Source organism: Balaenoptera physalus (assembly GCF_965194825.1).
Source record: "Balaenoptera physalus genome assembly, chromosome: X".
NCBI classification, from domain to species: domain Eukaryota; kingdom Metazoa; phylum Chordata; class Mammalia; order Artiodactyla; family Balaenopteridae; genus Balaenoptera; species Balaenoptera physalus.
Genome location: NC_138903.1, coordinates 42868060 through 42887780, shown reverse-complemented (window position 1 = coordinate 42887780; position 19721 = coordinate 42868060). Strand labels below are relative to the sequence as shown.

Genomic DNA, 19721 nt, shown 5'->3' with positions numbered 1-19721 from the left:
AAGAAAATCTTGATTAATGTTTACAAGTTCAGATTCAACAGGCTACATTCTCTTATCACAGTAAAACCATAATTACAAAAAAAGAAAGAAAAGATAACCAAACTACTTTAACCAGTTAGAAACTAAGAAATGTTCCTCAATAGCTAGGATCAAAGTGAGAAATGAATTCTGAAGTTGCACCTTTCATACCAGAGTTTATGAGACACAGCTACCCTTAGAAAAAAGTGTATAGTCTCAAATCCTTTACTATTAAAAAGAGACTGGGAAACCAAAAAATAATCAATTAGGAATTTGATTCAGGAAGGTAGAAAAAGAACAAAATGAAGCAAACACATAGAAAAATGAAACACAAAACAAAAAGTCAAGGTGGCAATTAATAAAAGCTTAAATAAGTAAATACAGATTTAGGGAGCATAAATAAAACAGAAGGGTAAGCCTTTCTAATAATTATATGGATTAGCTCCTGGAAAATCTGATGAAGTGAAAAGGAAACAAAAATACAATACTAGTAATAAAAAAGGAGATATTGCACCAGATACGTAGTGCATTAGAGAACTACTCTACTAGTTATCGTGGAATATGAGGTATAAGTCTAGAGCAACATACTTAAACATTTAGGTGAAATATGTGAGTCCCCAGGCAAAAATGTAATAGTGAAAATTAATGAAAAAATCCCTAAGGGGCCAGTGAATATAAAAAGAATAGGAAGAGTAGTTCAAGTCCATCATTTGAGACATACCAGTACCCACAGGCAGCACTGCTTGACACACCTCCACTGGCACAGGAGGCCTGGCTGGGGCTGGCAAAGGCAGATGTGGCAGAGGTCCCAGTCCTGGCAACTCTGTAGGCTTGAAATGGGCAGAGCCAGCTGGAAAGGGCAGACCCAGAGCAGGGTAGTGGGAGGAGGAGGACAGGACAGGATGGGCAGGTATGGGGGGGAGACAGATAGACCAGGACTGGACTGGCAGGGGCCAAGGCTGACAGAAAAGGCTGGGACCTCGTGGTATGGTAAAGGGTGGAACAAGGTGGGTGGGGGCAGGGACACAATTGCCATGACACCCTGAACTCTCCTCAGTGTCCCAAAGTGGAATCACCAAGGAGGACTATCCCACACTCACCTATTCCTTCCATTGCAACATTTTCCCAGCACTTCTGGCCTGGGGAACATTAACAATTATACAGAAGCTGATCAAAGTACACTAATCAGGTGCCAGCTGCATATTTGATGGCCTGGGATGGGGGACTTAGGAGAACAAGGGTCACTGGCATTCCCTTCGTAAGATCACATCTCCGTTGACAGAAGAGGATGCACCGAGCACAGTGGGCATCACAGGCACCCCCAAACGTGCACTGTAGCCCACCCCCCAAGTAAAGCTGCACTGTCACCCACCACCACTGGAGGTTCGGAATTGGGTTTGTGGCCAGAGAGAACCGCTTAGGGGCCATCAGAGAATATTAAAATCTCTTGTTCTAAAGTTTTTAAACAAAACTCTGGATGATGGGAGATGAGGGCAGGGCAGATCTCCTGGCCCCGCCCAGATTCAGGAAAGAAAGAGATGGGGGGTACAGGAACGGACAGAAACAGGGGGATTTTGAGGACCACCCCACCTCAAGGAGGCGTAGACCGAGACAGGAGACTAAATGGGGGAACAGAGAAGCACAGAGAACCTCTGAGATGCCCTGAGAAAGATGTGGTTAGAGGAACAGGTGTGTGAGGAATTCGTAGAGTGTCTCCCTTGCACAGGGCGTTGAGTACAAGACCTCAGCTGAGCAGAGCTCAGCTGTCTGCTCTGGAGCGTAGGTCCGTGGTGAGTGGGTCATGCTGGATTGTCTGATGAAGCATCAGGGCCAGCAGCCCTGCCCGATTCTTTATGGCTGTGCGCACCTTGTGCTCCTTCTCAACCAGGTCTTCCAGCTTGAACAACTGTGGGGGGGCAAGCATGAGAAGGGGCTTCTAGGATTCCATCCCGCCCCTCAGCCCCACTCAGCCTTGTAACCTACCATGCGCACGCGCTCTAGGTCCACCTCGGCACGTCTCAGCTTCTCCCAGCAGTAGTGGCTATTGCACAGGCGTTTGGGGAGACAACAGAAATTACCAGTGGGCTCAAAGACGTTTTTCACTAGTGGGCAACCGCACACTTCACCATCCGGTACCTGTGGGGAAGAATGAAAGATGATGAGGTACGTGAAGGGTGGCAAATGGAGGGTGATCAGGCAGGCAGGATGAAAGGAAGAGGGGAATGGAGGGCAGGCAGGCAGGAAGGAGAGGAATGGGGAGTGACCTAGCAGGGGGGAAGAGAGGAATTCAGTGATTAGGTAAAGAAGAGGGGGCCAAAGGGGGATGATCAATCATGGAGAATGGAGGAAGAAGTTAAGCAGGGATGTAGGAATGGAGGTGATCAGGCAGGAAGGACAGAAGAACAGAAAGAGATCAAACAGGAAGGAGAGGAAGGATGGAGGGGAGGTCTGACAGGGAGAAGTAGATGAATGAGGGTTGGTAAAGCATGGGGGAGGTGAGGAATGAGGCTGGGAGGGTGAAAGGGATGGGGGCTGATCAAACAGGGAAGAAGAAGGGATTTAGGAGATGACAAGTGGTGAGAAGGAGATTGGGGAAGTGAGGCAGGGAGAATAAGAATGGAAGGAAGTCAGAAAGTAAGAAGAGAGGAATTGAGGGTAACCATGCAGGGAGGGAGGGGGGATTGTGGGGTGGTCAGGCAGGGGCTGGGAAAAGAAGGGAGATGAGCAAGCAAGGAGAAGGGAAGAATGGGGAATGGTTATGCAGTGAGGAGCAGAGGAACGGAGGCTGGTCAGGCAGAGGGAGAGAGAAATGTTGGGGGCGGGGTCAGGCAAGGAGATTATGAATAAATAAACAGGCAGAGAGAAAAGTAAAACTAGAAAGTGATTGGGCAGTGAGGAGGGGGGTGTACAGGAGGTCAGGAAAGGAGGAGGGGATACATAGGGATTGGTCAGGAGGTATGAAGGCAGTCAGGCAGAAGGAAGAAGGAATAGGAGGCAATCAAGCACTGGAGGACGAGAGGAAGAAGGTGGTCAGGTAGGGAGAAGGGGAGGAATGGAGGGCGATGAGGTAGAGAAAGAAAAGTCTCACCTTGGGGTCCTTCGAGTGCTCAGGGCATAACACCTGGAGTCGCTTACAGTAGCTCTTACTCTGTGGGTCGTAAACATCACAGAAGAGTCTTGTGGCTCTGGGGAGAGGTGAAAGTGAGGTACTAAGGGTCAGGAGGAGGGTGGTCCCACCCTGAACCCTGCCCACCCTTTGTCCCCAACCCCACCTATACCCTGCCGCTAATCCGCCCACCTCTGTCTCTGAGCCTACCCACATCCTGCCCTTGATCTTGCCCACCCTGCTCCTGACCCTGTCCACATCATGCCTTTGACCCTGGGTAGCACTCACACTCACCCCTCAACGCAAGTGGGGTACAGGGACCCGAAGGACGATTTGCGCTCATACTGGGGAAAAAAGAGTACAAATGTGAGGAACTATAGACACACACTGCATACCCTCCCATGACAAAGCCCCAAACAACACATTTGTTCCCTGTGGACCCTACGCTCCTGTCTGCTCAGCCAATGTCCCCCCCTCACCAGTGGCTGATGCCCAAATCTTGGCCCTTTTACTGGGGATGGAAGAAAAGCACAAATGGGTAGAGCCATGGATGTGTGTTGTATTCTCTTCTACAACAAATACCCGGGCACAAAACCTGCCCCCCTCCTCATGGACCCCACCCAGCCAAAAACACCCTTGCCCCATCTGCCCCATCTGCCCCCAGCCAATGCTCCAACCTTGGCGAAGCAGTGCTCCATGTGGCGCAGGGCAACCTGCGTATTGATGGATTTCCCGCAGGAGACACAGAAGACCTGCAGGTTGACGCTTTTCCTTTCATGTTTGTTGCTCTGCATAGGACAGTAGGGCCAGTAAAGCAGTGCAGAGTGGGGACGGCAGGGCAAGCTATCAGGCACCTTTCTGCTCCACCCCACCCATTCCCACTCACCTCTTCATCTTTGCACACAGCCTGCTGCTTGCCACGCTGAATGATGGCCTCAAGTTCATGGAAATGGCACTCCAACTCCTTCAGGCGGGTGAGGGTGTCCTGCTGTTCACGGTGGATGCACTCGAGCATTTTCTTGTCATGCTCCTCAGCAATGCAAGGGTTCTGCTGCCACTCCTGGATGCGCTGGGGCAGGATCGCATGGATGCGGCTGGAAGGGGAGACAGCAAGAAATGGAATGCGTATGTGGGGGCATCAAAATAAGAAGAAATGGATGAGTGACCGAATGGTGGATGTTTAGGATAATGAATGGTAGATGAGTGAATGTTGGTGAATGGATGATTGGATGGTGGGTGGTTGGGTGGATGGCTAGACAGCTGGGTGGGTAAGTGACTGTTGAGGGTGAATGAGTGGGTTGGTGGATGGAATGTGGATGGCTGGTTCAGCGGGTCGGTGGATGTAAGGGTGGATGGATAGGTGGGTGAGTGGACGAATGGTGGAGGGATACATAGGTAGCGGGGTAGATGGACTTACAGATGGCATAGATCATGCCCCACTCCATGCCCTACTCTATGCCCTGTTGCTTAACCTCCAGGTGCACTCACTCAGCTGCCAGCTTCATGCCACAGTCGTCCGAGCAGTACTTGGAGCCTGGCCGGGAGGGGTGCACGCAGCCAGGTCCCAGGCACTGCCGCAGTGAGGCTGGGTGCTCGGCATCGGACTGCTCCGGGCCTTCTGACTTTTCCATGAGCTCCTGCTGCTTCTCCTTCTGTGGGACAAGAGTGGTCAAGGCAGGGGAAGGGGAATCAGTGTCAGCCCCCTAACCCTGTACTACTACCCTGCATTCTGCCCCCAACCTCTGCCTCCATGCCCCTCATTCCACCATTTCTGTCACCTTCCTCTCCACTTTTTTCTTCAAATTCTTCTTTTTCTTCGTATCCATTGCCTGCTTCTTCAGTGCAGAATCTAGGAATGGAAAGTCCTCAGTGTCATTCATCCAGGGCTGTAGGCTAGGAAAATGCTGACAGGTCTCCCCAATTTGTTTCTTAAATGATCTCTGGACACTCCGTGCCTCCTCTCTCTTCATTGCTGAGCCTCCCTGCCTTCAATGTCCTCATCCTTCCACGCAGGGGCCCTGCCATACACTTATCAGGCTTTGATTGTCAAGAGTCTCGTATATAAAAGTCCTGGTATAAGTTTCAGTACTGAGGCAGGTCTTTTTTAGACAACAGCTAGTGTATGGCCTCCTTTACTGCCGATGGCATTGCCACCACCTGGTACTTCTGGGACAGCTCAGACTTCTGCAGTTGAGGCAGCTGTGATCGAGTGAGCAGTTGTCAGGGGGACTATGGCAAAGTCTCTGAGAGTATCACAGTTAAGAACTGAGGGGCAGGGGCTTCCCTGGTGGTGCAGTGGTTGAGAATCTGCCTGCTGATGCAGGGGACACGGGTTCGAGCCCTGGTCTGGGAAGATCCCACATGCCGCGGACCAACTAGGCCCGTGAGCCACAACTACTGAGCCTGCGTGTCTGGAGCCTGTGCTCCGCAACAAGAGAGGCCACGATAGTGAGAGGCCTGCGCACCACAATGAAGAGTGGCCCCCGCTTGCCACAACTAGAGGAAGCCCTCGCACAGAAACGAAGACCCAACACAGCCAAAAAAAATAAAGAAATAAATAAATAATAAATAAAGGTGCTAATAATTAAAAAGAAGAAAAAAAAAAGAACTGAGGGGCAGACTCTCGCACCAGCTCCATTCCCCCATCCATCCTGTGTCCTGTATTCACCGGAGACCAGGGATTATAAGTAGTGTTCCTGTGCTGATGGGAGGAGGGCTCCAGGTCAGCACTAAGTGGGTGGGGATGGGCTCACCCTGCCCCAACACTCCTGGCCTCACCCTCTGGCCACTGTGGCTGGGGCCCACAGCACCTGCCTGGATACACTAGGTCTTGCCTGCCTGGGAATGACTGGCACCACCTGGCCCTGCTTGCCCACCTTATCCAGACACACTTGGCTAGTCCATCTGGCTGCATCTTGCCCAGTCTAATGCATAAGGCCCTGCATATCCACCCAGAAAAGCTAGACTCCACCTCCTTACACTTGCAGGGCTCAGCCTGCCTTGTCCACCCTCCAGGACACACCTGCTACCCTGCTTGCCCTACACCATGGACCCAGACAAGCCTCCTCTGCCCAGCCGGCCCAGCCCCTCAGACATGCTCCGCCCACCTGTCTGTCCTGCCCAGTCTCCCTAGTCTCTTCAGGCTCCACATGCATGACTCTGCCTTCTTGGACACACTCTGTCTTGCCTTAAGCCTCCCAACCCTGTGGGTCCCATGCACTGCCAGGCCCTGCCCCCATCCCAGACTCTCAGCCTCATATACCCCTCCCCATTTCCTGCACATACTCTGTTCTGCCTTACCTCTCACATGCTGAGCCATGCCAAGCCCTGCCCCCTCCCCCGCTTGCACATGCCACGCTGTGCGCTGTCTGCCCTGACTCACTCACCTAGAATAATTTGACAGTCTTTATTCTGAAAACTACTCCTACCTGAACCCAGTAACACCTACTAAAATATATAAATATACAAATGTTTTTAAATGTTTGCGTGCATACGCACACACATGCAAATCATTACTCTCAAAGATTAAAAGAGCAAGCGCACACACAAAGAATACACACGTTTTGGTTAAGACAATTATCAACCAGAGAACACATACTAGTTTCTAGCTACAGATGCAATATTAATAAAAACTGACCCTGGCCTTAGTCTTAAAGGAAGTCTAAACACTTTCCAATGAATAAGCATCACACAGGGCACAGATAAGTTGCGTTAGAAACAAAAGCCTTAACTTTTGGAAGTTGAAAAGGCATTTCTAAACTCTTGGTAAAAAAAAAAATAACTGAAATTAGAAAATACTTAGAACTTAACAAAAACGAAAACAGTACATACCCAGCTGTGGCCTCCGTCGACAATATAAGAAGACGGAAAATAACCATCTGACCGCTCAACTCAAATTCGAACAAGTCCCCATACTGACTCCAAAGACACCCATTATCAACCCCCAAATCCCCTTCAATAACCCCCGCACCGACCCCTCCAAGTCTCTCTTCAAAGCCCTCACAAGATACGTCAGCGCCCGGAAGGCGCTACGCGGTGGAACGCTTCAGGGCAGACGAGGTAAAAAAAGCTCGCAAAGCGACTTCCGGTCCATTATCGACCATAGCGCCACCCCTTCCCGAAAGTATTGTGTTTGCACTTGCTCCGGACCCTTAATAACAGAGCTGCTGTACAGCCCAAGGTTTGAAGCAAATGGTTACAGAGAAACCATACAGCTATGTGCATGCTGTTCTGTGCACCATAAAGGATACACTCGTCTCTTCTGACACCAGCGCCTCAGTTTCACACATCAGAGTGATCTTCATTGCATTATTGTATGTGGCAGGAAAATTGATCCCCTTATCATCTCCAATTATTTTGAATAATTTCATATTAGTACCATTTTACTATCTGCTATTTAAATCGTGAGGTAGGCAATGAGAAAAACAAACAAAAACAAGTAAATCAGCTTTTAGAAGTCGAGAAAGTAGAAAAAGATTTATAGAAAGGCAGGAAAAATAGCAAAATGTAAGAAGGTAGTAATAAGTTCATATTTGAAGTTTATATTTTATTACATAATCAGTAATAAAAAATTGTTAATGGGGTAAACTCTCCAGTTAAAGTCAGAGATTGTCATTTTGGATGAAAATTAACAAGTCTAGCCATATGCTGTTTATGCCAAACCTGGCAAATCATAAGGATACAGAAACGTTTGAAATAAAAGGATGGAAGAAAATTTGCCAGGTACATGCTAATCAAAATAAAGCAAGGTCGATTATATTAATATCAGACTAAAAATACTAAGACAAAAAGTATTAATCGGGGTTGAAAGGGTCATTCCATAATGATTTGATTCACCATGAACATGTAAAAATTCCAATCTTATATAATACATGATTAAAATGATGTAAAATGAAAATAAAGAAAAATATATTAGTAAAAGTAAAACAAAAGTAAAATAGAAAAAAATGTTATCATTGTGAAAGATTACAATCACACTGCTCACCTTTCAGGACTCAGCTTTGGCAACACCGTCTGGGAAGCTCTCTCTGCTTCCTTTCCATCTGGATGACCAGCCTCTCTTCTGAATGAATTTATGGACATAATTATATAGTAAGAATGTTTCTTTTATTTTAATCTTGAAATTAAGAAGTAAATGGAGGCATTGTCTGAAACCCTCACACCTGTTTTGTCACACCCATCTTCCTCAACTAGAAATGAAGGCAGGGACAATGTTGGTCTTGGTCACTACTGGTTGCCCAGTGCCCAGCTTACACTGGCTGGGACTGGCTGGACACAAGAGTGTCCAGTAGCCATTGATGATCAGGTGCCTTGCCTGGTGTTGTTGCAAAGTGGCAAATTACTGCAATTTATCTGGCTCCATATTATTCCTTGAAGATAAAAGCAAATAAATGCTGTAATTTACACTAGAGCTGCATTTAACTAATCATCATGTAGAAAAGGAAAGTTCAAAAATGTTAAGATTTTGCTGTTAAGAAGCTATTTTCCTGGTTTGAGCCTTGCCTCTAAAGACAGTATCCCCTGCTAAATCTTTACGGTTTATATCAAATCCAGTTTAGAGATCGGGGCAAGAGGTGAGAAATTCAAGCTGAACTAAGAAGCAGTCTGTGAGCTCTAAAGAAAGCATTACTACCTCTCTATGGCTGTGAATGTTTATAAGCACTATTTGTTTTGTCCAAGCTAATGTTTTAACTTCCCTTTGAGTTATTTTTCACTGTGGCTCATTCAAAGAATCTTGGACAGCTTCTTGCTCTTCACCTCTGACTTCAGACCTACTTCTCCAATATCTCCTGTCTCTTTACTGCTGATTTCTTTCATTCCCAGTTCCACAGCCCTAGTTCAGGTTTCCTGTATTTTACATTATAATGAACTCCCACCTCTGAGATGTGGCTGGCTAATCCATTTTGCCTCCAGGGTTGTCTTCCCAAAGGGCCACAGATGAAAAAAATATGTCACCATTCTCCTTGGGAATCTTCCCTGGATTCCCAGGGTATTCAGAATCAGTTCTCCACTCTATGGTGTGCCCATCAAAGTTCTCTATGACAGGGCCTCACTTTCCTGTGATAGACAAATCCTCTTCCCAGGCCCTCCAGGTGTCAAACACTCAGGACATCCTGGATAGTCACTCTCTTGTCAATCCAGCATGGGCTTCCACATTCCAGGCCTTTGCTCAGGCTTGTCCTTCTCTTTTGCTTATTCCTGCTCACCCTTCAAGACTCAGCTTTGGCATCACTGTCTGGGAAGTTCCCTCTACTTCCTTTCCAACCAAGTGACCTGCTTCTCTTCTGAATGCACTTGTGGAAATAGCTATAATAGTGAGTGGTGTTCCTCTTATTTTAGCCTTGGAATTATAAAGGATGGGGGCGAGTTGCCTGTATTTGTTTGTTTTGTATTTGTCTGTTTTTGCCTGTCAACTTTCTGCTTATCTTTCAAGGTTAAGCTCAGGTGCCTGCCCCAGTGGGAAGCCTTCCCCAAACCCCTTGCTCCTCCTTTTTCAGTTTTCTCACAACACCTCTGTCATTCTGCTTTGTGTCACTGTGTGGGTTGCAGGTTTCTCTCCTCTACTAGACAGTTAAGGCAATGCTGGAGTGTGAATGACTCCCAGCCCAGTGTTCCTACCACAGTTGTTGGTGATTCTTGATTTACTTCTTTGGTCTCTTCTGACCTCCCAGATACACTAGATGCTAACTGCTTTCTGAGCAAAAGAGCACATCATTAGAGACAAACACTAAAATGGCCCTCCAGGTGGGATGAAGGAAGAACATGAGCCAGGCAAGGAGTAGATACTTTAAATTTAACCTTTCTCTGAAGACTATTTCTTAAAATAAAATTTAAAACTTTGGTTTTTATAACATCCAATATATGAATGTTTTCTTTTATGAATCATGTTAATTTTCTTTTATGAATAATATCTAAAACTCTTTGCTTAACCCAAGGTCACAAAGATTTTCTCATATATTTCCTTCTAGAAGTTTTATAATTTTATATTTTTCTATAGGTCTCTGATCTGTTTGAATTAATTTTTGTATAAAGTGTGAAGTGTAGGTTGAGGTTCATCTTGGTTTTTGTTTCTGTTTTGTTTTTGAGTATGTATTTAAAATATGTATATTCAGTTGCTCCAGAATCATTTATTGAAAAGACAATCCTTTCTCTGTTGAAATGACTTTGCACTTTATTCAAAGATCAGTTGACTAGAGGAGGATTCTGAGAAGATGGAGGAGTAGGAAGTACGAGAAATCCGACTCCCACCTAAACAACAACTGCACTGACAGTTACTCTGATGTAACTATTTTGGAACTCTAGAGAAGAGAGAAAGAGGCAGAGAGAATATTTAAAGAAATAATGGCCCCAAATTCCCTAATTTGATGAAAGATATGAATATAAACATCCAAGAAGCTCAACGAACTCTAAGTAAGATTTACTCAAAGAGAGCTACACAAAGACACATTATAAGTGGTCAAAAGGCAAAGACAAAGAATTTTGAAAGCAATCCACAGTAAGATCATGAGCAGATTTCTCATTAGAAACTTTGGAGGCCAGAAGGCAGTGGGCTGATATATTCAAAATGTTATGAGAGAAAAAAAACTGCCAACCAAGAATCTTATATCCAGCAAAACTGTCCTTCAGATGTGAGGGAGAAATTAAGATAATACTAGATAAACTAAAGTTGAGAGAGTTCATTACCACTAGGCCTGCCCTGCAAGAAATGATAAAGGGAGTCCTGAAGGTTGAAATGAAAGGACAATAGAGAGTAATTTGAAGCCATATGAAAAAATAAAGATCTCAGTAAAGGTAAATACATGGGCAATTATAAAAGGCAGCATTATTGTAACAATGGTGCATAACCACACTGTTTGTTTTCTACATGATTTAAGAGACTAATACATTAAAAAAAGCAATTATTAATCTAGAAGCTACTATTATTATAACTTTGGTTTGTAACTCCACATTTTGTTATCTACATAATTTGACAGGCTAATGCATTTTTAAAAAATTATTAGCTTAAATTTTTGAACACTCAATGTATAAAGAAGTAATTTTGTGAAATCAACAACTGAAAGAGGTGGGGATGGGGCTATTAAAGGAGAAATTTGTATATGTTACTGAAATTAAGCTGGTATAAATTCAAATTAGAGTGTAATAACTTTAGGATGTTAAATGAAACCCCCATGGTAACCACAAAGAAAATTGCTATAAAATATACACAAAAGGAAATAAGAAAGGAATTTTAAAATTTCACTACCAAAAAAAAAAAAAAAACCCCAACAACTAAATACAAAAGAAGACAGTGTTGCAGGAGAGGAGGGACAGAAAGCTAAAAGACATACAGAAAACAAATGCCAAAATGGAAGTAAGTCCCTCCTTATCAGTAATTGTTTTAATGTAAATGGATTAAACTCCCCAATCAAAAGATAGAGATTGGCAGAAAGGATTTTTTTCAAAAAAGTGATCCAACTGTATGGGGTCTACAAGAAATTCATTTTAGATCCCCGAACACTAATAGGTTGAAAGTGAAAGTATGTAAAAGGTTATTCCATGCATAATAACCAAAAGAGAGCAGGGATGGCTATACTAATATCAGACTAATAAATTTTAAGTCAAAAACTCTTGACAAGCGACAAAGAAGGACATTATATATTAATAAAAAGTTCAAAACAGTGAGAATATATAACAATTATAAACATTTACACAGCTAATAACAGACCATCAAAATATATGAAGCAAAAATTTACAGAATTGAATGGAGAAATAGATAGTTCTACAATAATAGTTGCAGACTTCAGTACTCTACTCGCAATAATGAATACAATAACCAGACAAAAGATAACTAAGGAAACAGAGGACATGAACAACACAATAAAAACTCGATCTAACAGACATATACAGAACACTCTACCCACTACAGCAGAATACACATCCTTCTCAAGTGTACATGGGACATATTCCAGGATAGACCACATGTTAGGCCACAGATTAAACCTCAATATTTTCTAAAAGTTAGATATCATACAGAGTATCTTTTCTAAAAACAGTGGGAATGGGCATCATCAGAAAATCTACAAGCAACAAATGCTGGAGAGGGTGTGGAGAAAAGGGAACCCTCTTGCACTGTTGGTGGGAATGTAAGTTGATACAGCCACTGTGGAGAACAGTATGGAGGTTCCTTAAAAAACTAAAAATAGAACTACCATATGACCCAGCAATCCCACTACTGGGCATATACCCAGAGAAAACTATAATTCAAAAAGACACATGCATCCCAATGTTCATTGCAGCACTATTTACAATAGCCAGGGCATGGAAGCAACCTAAATGCCCATCGACAGTCAAATGGATAAAGAAGATGTGGTACATATATACAATGGAATATTACTCAGCCATAAAAAGGAATGAAATTGGGTAATTTGTAGAGACGCGGATGGACCTAGAGACTGTCATACAGAGTGAAGTAAGGCAGAAAGAGAAAAACAAATATCATATATTAATGTATATATGTGGAATCTAGAAAAATGGTACAGATTAACTGGTTTGCAAGGCAGAAATAGAGACACAGATGTAGAGAACAAACGTATGGACACCAAGGGAGGAAAGTGGGGTGGGGGGTGGTGGTGGTGGGATGAATTGGGAGATTGGGATCGACATATATACACTAATATGTATAAAATAGATAACTAATAAGAACCTGCTGTATAAAAAATAATAATAAAATAAAATATTAAAAAAATAAATAAAACAATGGGATGAAATTAGAGATCAATAACAGAAAGAAAATGGGAAAGTTCAGAAATCTGTGGAAGCTAAACAACACACTTTTTTTTTTAAACATCTTTATTGAAGTATAATTGCCTTACAATGGTGTGTTAGCTTCTGCTTTATAACAAAGTGAATCAGTTATACATATACAATATGTTCCCATTTCTCTTCCCTCTTGCATCTCCCTCCCTCCCACCCTCCCCATCCCACCCCTCTAGGTGGTCACAAAGCACCGAGCTGATCTCCCTGTGCTATGCGGCTGCTTCCCACTAGCTATCTATTTTACATTTGGTAGTGTATATATGTCCATGACACTCTCTTACCCTGTCACATCTCACCCCACCCCCTCCCCATATCCTCAAGTCCATTCTCTAGTAGGTCTGTGTCTTTATTCCCGTCTTGCCACTAGGTTCTTCATGGCCTTTTTTTTTTTTGTCCTTAGATTCAGTATATATGTGTTAGCATACTGTATTTGTTTTTCTCTTTCTGACTTACTTCACTCTGTATGACAGACTCTAACTCCATCCACCTCATTACAAATACCTCCATTTCATTTCTTTTTATGGCTGAGTAATATTCCATTGTATATATGTGCCACATCTTCTTTATCCATTCATCTGTCGATGGACATTTAGGTTGCTTCCATGTCCTGGCTACTGTAAATAGAGCTGCAATGAACATTTTGGTACATGACTCTTTTTGACCTATGGTTTTCTCAGGGTATATGCCCAGTAGTGGGATTGCTGGGTCGTATGGTAGTTCTATTTGTAGTTTTTTAAGGAACCTCCATACTGTATCAATTTACATTCCCACCAACAGTGCAAGAGTGTTCCCTTTCCTCCACAACCTCTCCAGCATTTATTGTTTGTAAAGTTTTTGATGATGGCCATTCTGACCAGTGTGAGATGATACCTCATTATAGTTTTGATTTCCATTTCTCTAATGGTTAGTGATGTTGAGCATTCTTTCATGTGTCTGTAGGCCATCTGTATATCTTCTTTGGAGAAATGTCTATTTAGGTCTTCTGCCCATTTTTGGATTGGGTTGTTCGTTTTTTTGTTATTGAGCTGCATGAGCTGCTTGTAAATCTTGGAGATTAATCCTTTGTCAGTTGCTTCATTTGCAAATATTTTCTCCCATTCTGATGGTTGTCTTTTGGTCTTGTTTATGGTTTCCTTTGCTGTGCAAAAGCTTTTAAGTTTCATTAGGTCCCATTTGTTTATTTGTGTTCTTATTTCCATTTCTCTGGGAGCTGGGTCAAAAAGAATCTTGCTGTGATGTATGTCATAGAGTGTTCTGCCTATGTTTTCCTCTAAGAGTTTGATAGTGTCTGCCCTTACACTTAGGTCTTTAATCCATTTTGAGTTTATTTTTGTGCATGGTGTCAGGGAGTGTTCTAATTTCATACTTTTACATGTACCTGTCCAATTTTCCCAGCACCACTTATTGAAGAGACTGTCTTTTCTCCACTGTATATGCTTGCCTCCTTTATCAAAGATAAGGTGACCATATGTGTGTGGGTTTATCTCTGGGCTTTCTATCCTGTTCCATTGATCTATATTTCTGTTTTTGTGCCAGTACCAAACTGTCTTGATTACTGAAGCTTTGTAGTATAGTCTGAAGTCAGGGAGCCTGATTCCCCCAGCTCCATTTTTCGTTCTCAAGATTGCTTTGGCTATTCGGGGTCTTTTGTGTTTCCATACAAATTGTGAAATTTTTTGTTCTAGTTCTGTGAAAAATGCCAGTGGTAGTTTGATAGGGATTGCATTGAATCTGTAGATTGCTTTGGGTGGTATAGTCATTTTCACAATGTTGATTCTTCCAATCCAGGAACATGGTATATCTCTCCATCTATTTGTATCATCTTTAATTTCATTCATCAGTGTCTTATAATTTTCTGCATACAGGTCTTTTGTCTCCTTAGGTAGGTTTATTCCTAGATATTTTATTCTTTTTGTTGCAGTGGTAAATGGGAGTGTTTTCTTAATTTCACTTTCAGATTTTTCGTCATTAGTGTATAGAAATGCAAGAGATTTCTGTGCATTAATTTTGTATCCTGCTACTTTACCAAATTCATTGATTAGCTCTAGGAGTTTTCTGGTAGCATCTTTAGGATTCTCTATGTATAGTATCATGTCATCTGCAAATAGTGACAGCTTTACTTCTTCTTTTCCAATCTGGATTCCTTTTATTTCTTTGTCTTCTCTGATTGCTGTGGCTAAAACTTCCAAAACTATGTTGAATAATAGTGGTGAGAGTGGGCAACCTTGTCTTGTTCCTGATCTTACTGGAAATGGTTTCAGTTTTTCACCATTGAGGACAATGTTGGCTGTGGGTTTGTCATATATGGCCTTTATTATGTTGAGGAAAGTTCCCTCTATGCCTACTTTCTGCAGGGCTTTTATCATAAATGGGTGTTGAATTTTGTCGAAAGCTTTCTCTGCATCTATTGAGATGATCATATGGTTTTTCTCCTTCAATTTGTTAATATGGTGTATCACATTGATTGATTTGCGTATGTTGAAGAATCCTTGCATTCCTGGGATAAACCCCACTTGATCATGGTGTATGATCCTTTTAATGTGCTGTTGGATTCTGTTTGCTAGTATTTTGTTGAGGATTTTTTCATCTATGTTCATCAGTGATATTGACCTGTAGTTTTCTTTCTTTGTGACATCTTTGTCTGGTTTTGGTATCAGGGTGATGGTGGCCTCGTAGAATGAGTTTGGGAGTGTTCCTCCCTCTGCAATATTTTGGAAGAGTTTGAGAAGGATAGGTGTTAGCTCTTCTCTAAATGTTTGATAGAATTCGCCTGTGAAGCCATCTGGTCCTGGGCTTTTGTTTGTTGGAAGGTTTTTAATCACAGTTTCAATTTCAGTGCTTGTGATTGGTCTGTTCATATTTTCTATTTCTTCCTGGTTCAGTCTCAGCAGCTTGTGCATTTCTAAGAATCTGTCCATTTCTTCCAGGTTGTCCATTTTATTGGCATAGAGTTGCTTGTAGTAATCTCTCATGATCTTTTGTACTTCCGCAGTGTCAGTGGTTACTTCTCCTTTTTCATTTCTAATTCTATTGATTTGAGTCTTCTCCCTTTTTCTCTTGATGAGTCTGGCTAATGGTTTATCAATTTTGTTTATCTTCTCAAAGAACCAGCTTTTAGTTTCATTGATTTTTGTTATTGTTTCCTTCATTTCTTTTTCATTTATTTCTGACCTAATCTTTATGATTTCTTTCCTTCTGCTGGCTTTGGGGTTTTTTTGTTCTTCTTTCTCTAATTGCTTCAGGTGCAAGGTTAGGTTGTTTATTCGAGATGTTTCCTGTTTCTTGAGGTAGGCTTGTATTGCTATAAACTTCCCTCTTAGCACTGCTTTTGCTGCGTCCCATAGGTTTTGGTTCGTCGTATCTCCATTGTCATTTGTTTCTAGGTATTTTTTGATTTCCCCTTTGATTTCTTCAGTGATCACTTCGTTATTAAGTAGTGTATTGTGTAGCCTCCATGAACAACACACTTTTAAGCAACCAATGGATCAATAAAGAAATCACAAGGGAAATTAGGAAATACTTAGAGACAAATGAAAAAGAAAACATAACATATAAAAGCTTATGGAGGACTTCCCTAGTGGTGCAGTGGTTAAGAATCTGCCTGCCAATGCCGGGGACACGGGTTCAATCCCTGGTCCGGGAAGATCCCACATACCATGGAGCAACTAAGCCCGTGCACCACAACTACTGAGTCTGCACTCTAGAGCCCATGAGCCACAACTACTGAGCCTGCGCACCACAACTACTGAAGCCCGTGTACCCTAGAGCCCGCATACCACAACTACTGAGCCTGCGTGCTACAACTACTGAAGCCTGGTGCCTAGAGCCCCTGCCCTGCAACAAGAGAAGCCACCACAATGAGAAGCCTGCACACTGCCACAAAGAGTAGCCCCTGCTTGCCACAACAAAAGAAAGCCTGTGCACAGCAACAAAGACCCAACACAGCCCAAAAATAAGTAAAATTTAAAAAAAGAAAAGCTTACATGACACTGTGAAAGCAATGCCAAGGGATAATTTATAGCTATAAACACATTAAAAAACAAGAAAGATCTCAAGTCAACATCTAACTTTACAACTTAAGGAACCTGTACAAGAGGAAAAAATTAAACCCAAAGCTAGCAGAAGGAAGGAAATAATAAAGATTAGAGATAAATGAAATAGAGAATAGAAAAGTGATAGAAAAGCAACAAAACCCAAAGCTGATTCTTGAAAAGATCAACAAAATTGATAAACGTTTAGCTAGATGGACTAAGAAAGAAACAGAGGATCCAAATTATTAAAATCAAAAATGAAAGTGAGTACATTACTACTAATTCTACAGAAATAAAAAGAATTAAAAGAGAGTACTCTGAGCAATTGTATGCCAACAAATTGGATAACCTAAATGAAATGCACAAATTCCTAGAAAAACAAAGCCTACCAAGACTAAACCATGAAGAAATAGAAAATCTGAAGAGACCAATAATTAGTAAAAAGATTGAATCAGCAACCAAAAATCTCCCAAGAAAGGAAATCCCTGGGCCTTATAGCTTTCCCAATGAATTCTACCAAACATTTAAAGAAAAACTAACATCATTCCTTCTCAAGCTTTTCAAAAAAAAAGTTGAAGAGTAGGGAATGTTCCCTAACTCATTCTATGAGGCCAGCCTTATGCTGATCCCAAAGCCAGACAGACACTACAAGAAAAGAAAATCAATCACAGACCAACATCCCTTATGAACATTGATGCAAAAATCGTCAACATAGCTCTACCCACCACGAGAGCCTCCCATCAAGCCTCTTAGATAGCCTCAACCACCAGAGGGCAGACAGCAGAAGCAAGAAAAACTATAATCCTGCAGCCTGTGGAACAAAAACCACAGTTACAGAAAGATAGACAAGATGAAAAGGCAGAGGGCTATGTACCAGATGAAGGAACAAGAAAAAACCCCAGAAAAACAACTAAATGAAGTGGAGATAGGTAACCTTCCAGAAAAAAAATTCAGAATAATGATAGTGAAGATGATCCAGGACCTCGGAATAAGAATGGAGGCAAAGATCGAGAAGATGCAAGAAATGTTTAACAAAGACCTAGAAGAATTAAAGAACAAACAAACAGAGATGACCAATACAATAACTGAAATGAAAACTACACTAGAAGGAATCAATAGCAGAAAAACTGAGGCAGAAGAACGGATAAGTGACCTGGAAGACAGAATGGCGGAATTCACTGCTGTGGAACAGACTAAAGAAAAAAGAATGAAAAGAAATGAAGACAGCCTAAGAGACCTCTGGGACAACATTAAACGCAACAACATTCACATTATAGGGGTCCCAGAAGGAGAAGAGAGAGAGAGAAAGCACCAGAGAAAATATTTGAAGAGATTATAATCGAAAACTTCCCTAACATGGGAAAGGAAATAGCCACCCAAGTCCAGGAAGCACAGCGAGTCCCATACAGGATAAACCCAAGGAGAAACATGCCGAGACACATAGTAATCAAATTGGCAAAAATTAAAGACAAAGAAAAATTATTGAAAGCAGCAAGGGAAAAATGACAAATAACATACAAGGGAACTCCCATAAGGTTAACAGCTGATTTCTCAGCAGAAACTCTACAAGCCAGAAGGGAGTGGCATGATATACTTAAAGTGATGAAAGGGAAGTACCTACAACCAAGATTACTCTACCCGGCAAGGATCTCATTCAGATTTGATGGAGAAATCAAAAGCTTTACAGACAAGCAAAAGCTAAGATAATTCAGCACCACCAAACCAGCTCTACAACAAATGCTAAAGGAACCTCTCTAAGTGGGAAACACAAGAGAAGAAAAGGACCTACAAAAACAAACCCAAAACAATTAAGAAAATGGTCATAGGAACATACATATCGATAATTACCTTAAACGTGAATGGATTAAATGCTCCAACCAAAAGACACAGGCTTGCTGAATGGATACAAAGACAAGACCCATATATATGCTGTCTACAAGACACCCACTTCAGACCTAGGGACACATACAGACTGAAAGTGAGGGGATGGAAAAAGATATTCCATGCAAATGGAAATCAAAAGAAAGCTGGAGTAGCAATACTCATATCAGATAAAATAGACTTTAAACTAAAGAATGTTACAAGAGACAAGGAAGGACACTACATAATGATCAAGGGATCAATCCAAGAAGAAGATATAACAATTATAAATATATATGCACCCAACATAGGAGCACCTCAATACATAAGGCAACTGCTAACAGCTATAAAAGAGGAAATCGACAGTAACACAATAATAGTGGGGGACTTTAACACCTCACTTACACCAATGGACAGATCATCCAAAATGAAAATAAATAAGGAAACAGAAGCTTTAAATGGCACAATAGACCAGATAGATTTAATTGATATTTATAGGACATTCCATCCAAAAACAGCAGATTACACTTTCTTCTCAAATGCGCACGGAACATTCTCCAGGATAGATCACATCTTGGGTCACAAATCAAGCCTCAGTAAATTTAAGAAAATCGAAATCATATCAAGCATCTTTTCTGACCACAACGCTATGAGATTAGAAATCAATTACAGGGAAAAAAACGTAAAAAACACAAACACATGGAGGCTAAACAATACGTTACTAAATAACCAAGAGATCACTGAAGAAATCAAAGAGGAAATCAGAAAATACCTAGAGACAAATGACAATGAACACACGACGATCCAAAACCTATGGGATACAGCAAAAGCAGTTCTAAGAGGGAAGTTTATAGCTATACAAGCCTACCTAAAGAAACAAGAAAAATCTCAAGTAAACAATCTAACCTTAC

The 19721-nt window shown here is 42.0% G+C and overlaps 1 protein-coding gene across 2 annotated transcripts in view; it reads left to right on the top strand.

Moving 5' to 3' along the window:
* Nucleotides 1-12932, top strand: part of LOC309652608 (uncharacterized protein) — a 41795-nt gene extending 28863 nt beyond the window's left edge. Inside the window, exons 4-5 of one of the 2 annotated variants that reach the window (XM_082446696.1) lie at nucleotides 4031-4249; nucleotides 4603-12932. In XM_082446696.1, coding sequence (XP_082302822.1) covers nucleotides 4031-4249; nucleotides 4603-4831 — 448 coding nt within the window. In that variant the 3' untranslated portion in view covers nucleotides 4832-12932. Of the gene's footprint in view, nucleotides 1-4030 lie in introns of both variants that reach the window. The other variant, XR_014258800.1, reaches the window with a different exon arrangement.
* The last annotated feature ends 6789 nt before the right edge of the window (nucleotides 12933-19721 follow it).